Below are 12,969 nucleotides of genomic sequence, written 5' to 3'. Positions count from 1 at the left end.
TAGCTGTGACTCTCTCTCTCTCTCTCTCTCTCTCTCTCTCTCTCTCTGTTCGTGTGCTGCCGTCACCGTCTAGCACTACCACTGCATCTCTCTCCTCTGAATTCTTCTTCCTCTGTTCACTCCTCAAGTTCCATGGTCACTCTTTTTCTTTGTTTAAGTTAATTTACGATTTAGTTATATGTTAATTTAGAATTTAGGATTTGATTATTATATGCTAATTTAGGATTTAGGGTTAAGTTAATTTAGGATTAAAAAGTATGTTAATTTAGGATTTAGGATTTGGTTATCATATGCTAGTTTAGGATTTAGGATTTAGTTATATGTTAATTTAGGATTTTAGATTTGGTTATCATATGCTAATTTAGAATTTAGGTTGAAGTTTATATGTTAATTTAGGATTTAGGATTTGGTTATCATATGCTATTTTAGGATTTAGGAGTAAGTTAAGCTTGATATCAATAATTAAGATGCTCTTTCAAGTAAATTTATATGAGCATAAATTACTTCAAATTTAGCACTGTGATTCCAAATAGAGATAGATATATGTATATGCTAAGTAAAAGTGCATGCTATATGCACAACATTATATATATAGTATGAATTCAAATATGAAAAAAAAGTGTAAAAAGATAGATGGTGATGGAGGTATAAAGTTTCTTCACATGGCTTTCAAACAAAAAATTAAATATAAAAAGTATGCACTTCCCTAAAGTTGTTTAGTTGTAGTGACTTTTGAATTTTCCAAAAGTCAAGTATGATAGTACATACACAAGAGAGAAATGTTTATTGTATACTCTTATTTATATGTAGTAACTTCTATGAATTAATGAGAACGTTGTCTTTTCAATGTATAAACAAGTTAATATATTCTACTGAAAATATTGTAAATTTAATTGAATTTTGAGTGATGCTATGGATTGAGGTTGGTTGGATTTGTGGGAACTGTAAAGGTGGATATATGTCCAATTTTAAAGAAAGTTATGTTAAAAAATTTTTTTGAAATAATGTAAATGTTGAAGGATGTGTGTAGTATATATGCTTATTAGTGTTAATAATATATTCTCTTTGCAGACATGACGACAGGTAGCAGAGGTAGATCGAGTGGGTCTCATGGTCATGGTAGAGGGAAGGATTCTGCCAAATCCCCAGAGATTGCTCAGTCATCGCCCTCTACCCCAACTACCCGGTCGACCCCTGTGACGTCACAAATGGATCCAATAGATAAGGGGTTCAAGCATCGCCGTCTAACAAACGTCCCTAACAGGGCTTCGCGGAGGTTGTCGAAGTATATAGGTGGGTCGGCCACCTTCATGAAGATGAAGAGCAGACTGGTAAGTAGTTTGCTAATGTTTGTTAATTATTACTTGAATTAGTTGATTCTTGATTTATTTTATTGGTAGTCTAAGTCGTTGGATCGTGAGGCGACACTGGCGGAGACCTTCAAGTATACCTATACCTTGAAGGCCAATAAGGAGAGATTTGCTGATGAGCGGTTTGCAGCTCATTATGTGCGTTTTAATTAATTCTAAGTTTGAAATTTGTTTAGTTTAAAGTTAATTAACTGTTATCCTAATCACAACATGTGTTACACAGGAGGACTACACGCAGTGATTGGAGGCCACGACCCAACAATCTTAGCCGCCTAGTGGAAACGACGACCCCAGCTCAGATACCTCAGTGGTAGTTCCTAATAGGGTTTGGCGCGAGACCGCCTCTGTGCCCCACAAGAATTGCGTCTTCGGGTTAGGATCGTTCTTCGCTAGTGGCCATCACACCTCCACATTGGCGGCTTCATCTACTTCTACCTCTACCACCAGCCCTACCGATCCTGAGAAAGTTGTCGACTTGAGGGAGGAGGTGTAGAAGCTCACACAAGAGCTTCACCAGCAAGCCCAGCAGTCTGAGTAGAGGTACAACGAACTTCTTACACACATGGAAGACACCACAGCCATCAACTCGCAGATGATGGAGAAGCTGGAGTGGATAGAGCATTTATGAGAGCAGATGGAGGTGTACAATGAGCATATGCATGCTAGAGGCAGCGGTGTTGCTGGTAGGGCACCGACATCAGCACCTACTCTGACGTCTCAGCAGAGGGAAAACGACGACGATTATCGGGCTTTGTAGGGTTTAGGGATTTAATTTATTTTATGTATATTTCATTGTATTCTACTTTTATAACATTTTATTATATTCAGACAATTGATATTTAACATTTTATTATTATGTTAACATGAATTTTAATTTGACTACTAATTGTGGCTTAATTGTGAATAAAAAACTACCGTAGGATTTACCGGCGAACAAATCTGACGGTAATTGGGTGTCAAAACACATAATATGGCGCCAAAGTTACCGTCAGAACAATCCGACGGTAATCAGCAACTTAGTATCGACAAATTCATTAAAAAACCGAAGAAAAATCGGCCAGTAATTAGCGTCGGACCAAATAATCCGCCAGTAAATAATTTTCGGCGCCGTTTATACTGTCAAATTCAATCTAACGGCAAATCTGACGGTACTCAGTGTTTTTTCTGTAGTGAAACCCAATTAGTCGCCAATCCCTTGGTCAACTAATCGAAAGAAGTGGTGAAGAACGGTTTTGATTCTTAAGCCACACAATCCTCAAGAACTACCACCAGCCGAATTATATGTCACTTATTCGAACCAGATCTAGAAAATTGAAGATTATGAGATCAGTTTTAAACTAATTCCAAAATTAATTTTTCCAAATATAAAATCAAAATCGAAGACAAATTTAGAATATTTCCCAATAGTCCTAACCTTCAATGGAGGATGTTTAGTGACTCATGATAAAAAAAAGAAACTAATCCTAATTATGAGAGAGATTTATGATCTGATGGATGATGCCCTCTCTGTGAACAAGGTTCACTTATTTATATCCTAAGTTCTAGAATTTAAATTAAAAACTAACCCTAATCTTATCTTTTAGAAAGAAGATAGTTAACTTCCTACTTTCAAATTCAAATAAAAACAATCAAATATAATCTAGAAACAAATCCCAACAACCAAATCTTTATATTTCTAGAAGGAATTAATGATAATTAATCTCTTTAAATCTTGAATCTTTAATCTTCGGATGTGATTAAGGCTTCAATGATTTGATAACTGAATTTGGGCCTTGTCAAGCGTTGAAGTATTGCATCTGGGAGTTGAGGCTTGAGGAACGCTGGGCTTGCATCCTTAAATATGGGCGTAGGCCCAGTTTGCACCTCCAGGGAAGGTTAGACACTAGGCTTGTATGAGGCACGCCAAGCTTGTGCATTGCAAATAAATGGAGGAGGGACGCTGGGCTTGACTTGAATTGGAGGGGAGACACCGGGCTTGTGTTAGAAGCAAGGAGGGATGTTGAGCTTGCATGCTGGGCCGCTGGGCGTGTGTGCTAGCTTGAGGGGGTTGCCGGGCATCCATGCTTGAAGGCTGGGCGTCCAGTCCTTATGTTCCTTGGACCCGATTGGACCGTTCTTGAACCGATTTTGTGTTTTTTTGCGGGCTTTAATCCTTGATTATTTTGAGACAAAAACACCTGAAAACACAATAATACTAACACAACTCCAAATATTATTAGTTATGAAAATCTATTAGAAAATATAAGAAATTTAATTGAAAATCAAAGAAAACCTAAGAGAACAAATGAAAAAGACCCTAAAAACTGCTTAAGATGATGTGTCATCACAGACGACGAGAGAGGAAAGGAGAGGGCAGAGAAGTGAGGTTGATGATGTTGTAGAAATGGAAGGAAGGGTTCATGGTATGCGAAATTGCTACTCAGATTAGGTTGTAAAATTATTTGTTCGTTCTTTCCCTGGCAATGGCACCAAAAACGGATGCACAGAACCATGGTCCAAACATAACTTCACAACTTCGCACAACTAACCAGCAAGTGCACTGGGTCGTCCAAGTAATAAAACCTTACGTGAGTAAGGGTCGATCCCACGGAGATTGTTGGTATGAAGCAAGCTATGGTCACCTTGTAAATCTCAGTCAGGCGGATATCAAATGGTTATGGAGTTTTCAAATTAATAATAAATAAACAGAAAATAAAGATAGAAATACTTATGTATATCATTGGTGAGAATTTCAGATAAGTGTATAGAGATGCTTTCATTCCTCTGACCCTATGCTTTCCTGCTGTCTTTATCCAATCAGTCCTACTCCTTTCTATGGCTGGCTTTATGTAAGGACATCACCGTTGTCAATGGCTACTTTTCATCCTCTCTGTGAAAATGGTCCGATGCGCTGTCACTGCATGGCTAATCATCTGGAGGCATCACCGTTGTCAATGGCTACATCCCATCCTCTTGTGAAAATGGTCCAATTGCTCTGTCACAGCACGGCTAATCATCTGAGGTTCTCGATCATATTGGAATAGGATTCACCCTCCTTTTGCGTCTGTCACTACGCCCAGCACTCGCGAGTTTGAAGTTCGTCACAGTCATTCAATCCTAGAGTCCTACTCGGAATACCACAGACAAGGTTTAGACTTTCCGGACTCTCATGAATGCCTCCATCAATCTAGCTTATACCACGAAGATTCTGATTAAGAGATCCAAGAGATACTCATTCAATCTAAGGTAGAACGGAAGTGGTTGTCAGGCACGCGTTCATAGGGAATGATGATGATTGTCACGTTCATCACATTCATGTTGAAGTGCAAATGAATATCTTAGAAGCGGAATAAGTTGAATTGAATAGAAAAACAGTAGTACTTTGTATTAATCTTTGAGGAACAGCAGAGCTCCACACCTTAATCTATGGAGTGTAGAAAATCTACCGTTGAAAATACATAAGTGATGAAGGTCCAGGCATGGCCGAATGGCCAGCCCCCAAACGTGATCAATAGATCAAAAGATAATCCAAAGATTAATTCAAAGATGTCAAATACAATAGTAAAAAGTCCTATTTATACTAAACTAGTTACTAGGGTTTACAGAAGTAAGTAATTGATGCATAAATCCACTTCCGGGGCCCACTTGGTGTGTGCTTGGGCTGAGCTTGAAGTTTACACGTGGAGAGGTCATTCTTGGAGTTGAACGCCAGTTTGTAACGTATTTCTGGCGTTCAACTCTGGCTTGTGACGTGTTTCTGGCGTTTAACTCCAGACTGCAGCGTAGAACTGGCGTTCAACGCCCTTTTGCGTCGTCTAAACTCGGGCAAAGTGTAGACTATTATATATTGCTGGAAAGCCCTGGATGTCTACTTTCCAACGCAATTTGAAGCGCGCTATTTTGAGTTCTGTAGCTCCAGAAAATCCACTTTGAGTGCAGGGAGGTCAGAATCCAACAGCATCAGCAGTCCTTCTTCAACCTCTGAATCTGATTTTTGCTCAAGTCCCTCAATTTCAGTCAGAAAATACCTGAAATCATAGAAAAACACACAAACTCATAGTAAAGTCTAGAAATGTGAATTTAACATAAAAACTAATAAAAACATCCCTAAAAGTAACTAGATCCTACTAAAAACATACTAAAAACAATGCCAAAAAGCGTATAAATTATCCGCTCATCAGTTCACAAATTCGAATTTAGAGTTAATTTTACTTTAAGATTTACTAGTGGAAAAATTCTGTGGTAATATTTAGTCCATGACTAAATCACCGTGTTTCATTTAATTATCTTACCGTCGGATTTTTTTACCCCTAAATCTGACAGTAAAATGAGTGCCCCCTAATTTTTTTTTCTCCACTTGTTTTCGTCGGATTTAGGGTCAAAAATTAAATCCAACAGTAAGTATCGTGGATGGTGAATTTAGTGTTGCAATCGTTGTAAAATTTGCTAGTAAATCTGACGTTAATATCTAACGGTAATGAGTGCTTTTTCTTGTAATGAAATTTAAAGAAACAATAATTTATTTTATTAGTTATGATATATTTTTTGTTTGCATAATTATGGTCTTTATTTTTTTTGTAAATACTTAAAGGGTATAATTAATATAAATTAATTGATGAATTATCAAAATTTTAAAATATAGTTAATTTAATAAAAAATAAAACTAAAAATGGTATTTATTATAAAATGAGAAAATAAAATAAAATTTTATATAATTATTTAATTATAACCGGTCAATCGATTTAACTTATGACTTACCAATTAAATTAGTAATTCAATTACTTAGGGTATGTTTGGTAAACATGTTGGCAGCATAAGAAGCACGTTCAATCTTCTTGAACTCTGTAATTTTTGTTTGGCTAACTTTTTTCCTCTAAACGCGAACATGATTCTGGGTTTGAACTCTCGTTCACCAGAAGCAACAAATTGTAACTTTTGCGTTTAGCTTGTGCGTTCACTTGATAAATTAAAAAATTAATTGATATTCTACTAATTTTGTCATTCAATCTCATTTACAATAAAAGATACCAAAAATAATCATCAGAGTTCTTGAATTTTTTTTGGGGCACGCTACACATCCATGTAACCATGTAACCAAGTTGGCCCAAACCCAAATAGAGTCACGTGCATTAACAACGAGTGAAAACACGCGCTCAAAAATGCTTCGTTACTTCGCGTTTATTATGAAAAAACGTTACTTCTTCCTCAACACGAAACCGCTCCTTCTCTTCGAATCTCTCTCAAAATCACTCAAACTTCAGTCACATTCTCTGCAAAAACCACTACTGGAGAAGAATCGCGAGAAGATTTGGCAAGGAACAACCAGAAATGAACAAAAATAACAACAGAAATTCGCCTTCCTCCTCCTCCTCATTCTCCTCCTTCTTTTTCGCGTTCCTTCTTCTTCACGTGTTTTCTCCTTATCTTCATTCTTTTGTTGTTATTGCTGCTGTATTTTTTTTTGTCTTTTCTTCTTTCTCTCCCTGGTGAAGAAGCAGTAGAAGGTGAGGAGGAAGAGTTTTGAATTGTGCAGAACAGAAATGAACTGAAATGGCCAGCTCCACTGAACTGATCATCATTCATGTGCTGAATAAAATGTCATAAACATTTAATCATCAAGAAAAATATTTCTACATGCACATGGACTCAATTGAACACACTAACAATCAAGTAAATCAAAATGAACAACTCCACTGAACCGAGCAACATTCATGTGCTGAATAAAATGTCATAAACATTCAATCATCAAGAATAGCATTTTTCCATGCAAAAGAAGTCAACTGAATACATAACAATCAAGTGAACCAAAATGGTCAACACCATTGAACCGAACACCAATCATGTGCTGAATAAAACATGATAAGCATTCAATCAGTAAGAAAAACATTTCTGCATGCACAAGGATTCAACTGAACATATTAACAATCAAGTGAATCAAAATGAGCAACTCCACTTAACCAAGCAAAATGTTGGTGTTGTTGGTGATGATTATAACAAAAGAAGAAGAAGAAGAAGAAGAGCGTGCGCGAACCGAGCAACATTCATGTGCTGAATAAAATGTCATAAACATTCAATCATCAAGAATAGCATTTTTTCATGCAAAAGAAGTCAATTGAACACATAACAATCAGGTGAACCGAAATGGCCAACACCACTAAATCGAACACCAATCATGTACTGAATAAAACGTGATAAACATTCAATCAGTAAGAAAAATATTTCAGCATGCACAAAGACTCAACTGAATACATTAACAATCAAGTGAATCAAAATGAGCAACTCCACTTAACCGAGCAAAATGTTGGTATTGTTGGTGATGATTATAACGAAAGAAGAAGAAGAGTGCGTAAAGAAAAAGAAGCAGAAGAAGAACCTACGTGCGCGAATTTGAAAGAAGAAGGAGGAGGAGGAAGAAGAGGAGAAATACTATTCTTATTTATTGAAAGTTGATCACCATTTATTCACCACATGAACATTGTTCGATTCGGTGGCCTTTGTGATTTTGATTCACCAAATAAATGTTGTTCGGTTCGGTGGCCTCCTTTTACTTTGTTCAGGTTTTAAGATTATTGTGATAGCATGCAGTAATCATTTCCTAACTGTCTCAATGTAATAACCTCATTCAACTGATCTGAAGTTGAATCATTCATTGTTTCCATTCAGAAGTGTAGATCGAAGAAAATGAAGAAAAAGAAGAACGACGGAGCTTATTACATTGAATTTAATGCAAATCAATAATGAAGAATGCGAGCAGAGAAGAAAAATGCAAACAGAGGAGAACGACAAATTTTATTAGGTTGAAGAAGAAGAAGAAGAAGAAGAAGAAGAAGAAGAAGAAGAACGAAAATGCGAGAAGAGAACAAGGTTTACGTTATATGAGGCCCGTGTATAACAAACGCGTAAATGGGTTGGGGAGGCGCGTCTGATTGAAGTTACTTGGATAGTGTTACGGCCTAGCCCAAACAGATTGCGGGCCGACCCGACCCTTAGACCAACCCGACCCGAACGATCGGGTGCGAGCCACTCAACCACCGACCCGGACACGTGTCCTTGGCAGCTCATCACTACAACTGTATGAGGAAGCTTCGAGGAAGGTGGGTCTGCTCTTGTGGGACCCACCTCTGATACAGTATATATGGGGAGGGTCCTACCCCCTCCCCCAAGGTACAACACACATCACATTATCCCTTTTTCGCCCGCACACTCAACTGACTAGAGCGTCGGAGTGTCTTTGCAGGTGGCACCCCCTCCACACGAAAATCTCGGGACGTCGGCTACTCCTAATTCACCACTTGCGACTCGGAACTAGGCCACACCCCACCTATCAACCCGAGGATTCTTTCCGAACCGTCCGGTACCCGACATACCGAACATTGGCGCCGTCTGTGGGGACTTGGCTAAATAGACATCGTATAAGGTCCAGGGGATCATGGCCGCAGAGTGGACCCTGGGGGGCAGCCTCTGTCGCTTCTCCCCGGGAGCAGACGAGGTCCCCCCACGACGTACCGAGCCGGCTACACGATCCCAAGAGAGACACCCCTTCGGGGGCACAGGCAACAACAGCGCCAGGATGATACAGGAATTGCACCATAGGATGCAAAACCTAAAGCGCCAGCTGGCAGATCAAGAACGCCGTCAACGAACGCCTGAACCAATCGATTCCCACGGTGACACGGGGAAGAAATCCCCAGAGAAGTCATTTCCGACGTACACGTAGCCCACGATCTGAATCCGAGAGCGCCTGGGAGGAAGAGGAGCGCCCAAGAAGACGTCGGGACCCCGTGATATACACCCGACCTAAAAGGAGCGCTACAGAGCGAGACCGGGAAGACGGAAGAGAAAGGCCAAGGAGAACACGTCGGCCCGTAATAATGGGTGCAACCCCCTTTCATCGTTCCATCCTCAAAGTCCGGCTACCAAAGCACTTTGATAAGCCGACGGACATGAGGTACGACGGAACCCAAGACCCGCAGGAACACCTCACGGCCTTCGAGGCCAGGATGAACCTAGAAGGAGTTGGAGACGAGGTGAGGTGCCGCGCTTTCCCGGTCATCTTGGCGGGACCTGCGATACGGTGGTTCAACAGCCTCCCGCAGGGCTCGGTGGCCAGGTTTTTGGACATCAGCCGCGCTTTCCTGGCCCAATTTACAACCAGAATCGCAAAGGCAAAACACCCGATCAATTTGCTCAGGGTGACTCAGAGGTCTAGCGAGTCGACCAGAAAATATCTAGACTGGTTTAACGATGAGTGCTTAGAGATCGACGGGCTAACTGACTCGGTAGCTAGTCTGTGTTTGACGAACGGACTCCAGAACGAGGACTTCAGAAAGCACCTCACCACGAAGCCAGTGTGGACAATGCATGAGATCCAAACTGTAGCTAGGGAATACATTAATGATGAAGAAGTCAGTCAAGTCGTGGCTGCCAACAAGCGGCAGCCCTCCTACAATCAACCCCGACAGCACGGTAGCAGACAAAGGCAGAAGGAACATGCCAGAGACGGCGGTCCGAGCAAGACACCCAGGCCATTTCCTCGAGTCGAAAAGTTCACCAATTACACTCCCCTCACTGTCCCCATCATAGAAGTTTATAAACAGATAGCCGAGAAGGGAATCTTGTCGAAGCCCCGACCTCTAAAGGACCGAACCGGGGGGAACAAGAGCCTCTATTGTGATTATCATAAGGGCTATGGACATAAAACACAGGACTGCTTCGACCTAAAAGACGCGCTGGAACAAGCAATCCGGGACGGAAAACTAGACAAATTCTCCCACCTCATCAGGGAGCCGAGGAGACGAGATCATGACCGCGAGGGAGAGGACAAGACCCGCTCAGTAAAGCGACGTCAAGAGCCAGAGGACAATGACCACGACCTTACCATAGTAAACGTGGTAACAGCAAGGAATGCGGCTCCGAGGTCGAAGTCGGCACACAAGAAAGACACCAAAGTTCTGGCAGTTTCTTCGTCTTCCGTGCGAAGCTCCAAAAAGCTTCCATCCATTTCGTTCAGTCCGGAGGACCAATGGTTCGATGAGGTCGCGGAAAACCCTCCCATGGTCATCACGGCCAGAGTGGGAACCGGCCTCATCAAGCAGATCCTTGTAGATACTGGGGCGGACTCGAATATTATGTTCCGCAACGTGTTCGATGCCTTGGGTCTACGGGATGCCGACTTAAAGACTCACAGCACGGTGTTGTAAGACTAGGCGACTACTTCATCAAGCCAGACGGGATAATCTCCCTGCCGGTATCCATAGGACCAAGACAGGGGCGAAGATCGGTAATGGCCGAGTTCGTGGTTTTGCGAGACTCCACGGCCTAAAACGTCATCCTAGGGAGGAAAACCATTAACGATCTCGGGGCAGTGATCAGCACAAAGATGTTGGTAATGAAGTTCGTCGCTGATGACGGATCCGTGGGATCCATAAAAGGAGACTTGGAAATGGCAGTCGCTTGCGACAATGCCAGTCTCTCCCTAAGAAAGAAATCTAAAGAAGCATCAGGAGTGTTCCTCGCCGACCTGGACGCTAGAGTTACCGACAAGCCCAGACCCGAACCGGAGGGGAACCTGGAAAAGTTCAGGGTCGGCGACGCGGAGGAGAAGTTCACCTTCATGAACAGAAACCTCCCACATGAATTGAAAGAACCTCTAGTGGAAATGATCAGGGCCAATGGCGATTTGTTTGCTTGGACACCAGCCGACATGCTAGGGATAGACCCCCAACTCATGTCACATCATTTGGTCGTCAAGCCGGAAGCCAGACCGGTGGCTCAAAGGAGAAGGAAGATGTCACGAGAAAGAGCGGAGGAGGTGGCCAAGCAAACGGCCGGCCTCCTCGAAGCGGGGTTTATTTGAGAACTTGATTACTCGACCTGGTTGTCGAATGTAGTTCTAGTAAGAAAGCACAATGGAAAATGGAGGATGTGTGTGGACTACTCCGATCTCAACAAAGCATACCCCAAGGACTGCTACCCCTTACCCAACATTGATGCGCTCGTCGACGCGACGGCGGGATATCGGTATCTGAGCTTTATGGATGCTTATTCCGGCTACAATCAGATACTGATGCACCGGCCAGACGAAGAGAAAACAACATTTATAACGCCGGGAGGAATATATTGCTACAAGGTAATGCCGTTTGGCCTGAAGAACGATGGGGCCACATACCAAAGGTTAATGAACAAGATATTCAGCGACTTCATAGGTAAGACGGTGGAAGTGTACGTGGATGATATACTTGCGAAGACCACCCGGCCTGAGGACCTCCTAAGCGACCTAGGAAATGTATTCGCTTCCCTCTGACAACACGGTATGAGGCTCAACCCACTCAAGTGTGCCTTTGCCATGGAGGCTGGAAAGTTCCTAGGATTTATAATAACCCAAAGAGGGGTGAAGGCCAACCCTGAAAAGTGTCAAGCGGTACTCCAAATGAAGAGCCCGGGCCATGTCAAAGACGTTCAGAGGCTGGCAGGAAGGCTCACCGCACTATCCCGCTTCCTCGGGGCATCGGCAGCGAAGGCCCTGCCTTTCTTCAACTTGATGAGAAAGGGGATAGTGTTTGAATGGACCCCGGCGTGCGAAGAAGCATTCAATCATTTCAATGAGATCCTTGCGACACCACCTGTACTCGGGAAGCCCAAGGTCGGAGAACCGCTCTACCTGTACCTGGCCATAACGGAGGAAGCGCTGGCAGCGGTTTTGGTACGGGAAGAAAGGAAGGTTCAACAACCAATTTACTTTGTGAGTAGAGCGATGCAAGGAGCAGAACTGAGATACAACAAATTAGAGAAGCTAGCACTGGCACTCCTAACCTCTTCCCGCAGACTACGGCAATACTTCCAAGGTCACCAAGTGGTCGTGAGAACGGACCAGGAAATCCGCCAGGTGCTCCAAAAACCCGACTTAGCGGAAAGGAGATGACTTGGGCCATCGAACTATCTCAGTATGATTTGCGATATGAGCCCCGACATGCAATTAAGGCGCAAGCGATGGCAGACTTCTTGGTAGAAGTAACGGGGGACCCAACCAAAGAAACAGGCATACGGTGGAGGCTCCATGTGGACGGGGCCTCCAACCAAACGTCTGGAGGTGCTGGGATCATCTTGGAAAGCCCTGCAGGGGTCATATACGAACAATCCATCAAGTTTGAGTTCTCCATATCGAACAACCAAGTGGAGTACGAGGCCCTCTTGGGCGGCTTAATCCTAGCTCGGGAAGTCGGGGCTACGAGGCTGGAAGTGTGCAGTGACTCACAAGTCGTTACCTCGCAAGTGAATGGAAGCTACCAAGCCCGAGACTCGCTGTTGCAGAAGTACCTGGAGAAGGTCAAAGAGTTGAGCAAACAATTCGAGGAGGTCACGATCCAGCACGTTCCGAGGGAAAGGAACACACGGGCATACCTCCTATCCAAGCTAGCAAGCACGAAACCGGAAGTCGGCAACCGGTCTCTCATTCAGGGCATGATAAAAGAACCAGCAGTTGCCCTTCACCTGACAAAGATAGCCTCTCCTAGATGGACCCCATCACTGACTTCCTAGAAAACGGCAAACTCCCTGACGACGAGAAGGCAGCTAAAGCGTTGAGAAGGGAGGCGGCCAAATATGCAATCATACAAGGTCA

The 12,969-nt window shown here is 42.7% G+C and overlaps 1 protein-coding gene across 1 annotated transcript; it reads left to right on the top strand.

Annotated features, from left to right (window-relative positions):
* Positions 1-9,220: 9,220 nt before the first annotated feature.
* LOC112748968 (uncharacterized) lies at positions 9,221-10,549 on the top strand. Its single transcript, XM_025797229.1, has one exon. The coding sequence runs from the start codon at positions 9,221-9,223 to the stop codon at positions 10,547-10,549; it is 1,329 nt and encodes a 442-aa protein (XP_025653014.1).
* The last annotated feature ends 2,420 nt before the right edge of the window (positions 10,550-12,969 follow it).

This window comes from Arachis hypogaea, chromosome 15, assembly GCF_003086295.3.
Source record: "Arachis hypogaea cultivar Tifrunner chromosome 15, arahy.Tifrunner.gnm2.J5K5, whole genome shotgun sequence".
Lineage (NCBI taxonomy): Eukaryota > Viridiplantae > Streptophyta > Magnoliopsida > Fabales > Fabaceae > Arachis > Arachis hypogaea.
Note: the sequence above shows the minus strand (reverse complement) of the source record. Positions and strands in the feature narration are given on the sequence as shown.

What these genes read in the sequence shown, in the direction of transcription:
- LOC112748968 (XM_025797229.1), top strand. Translation starts at nt 9,221, where the DNA reads ATGGGTGCAACCCCCTTTCATCGTTCCATCCTCAAAGTCCGGCTACCA.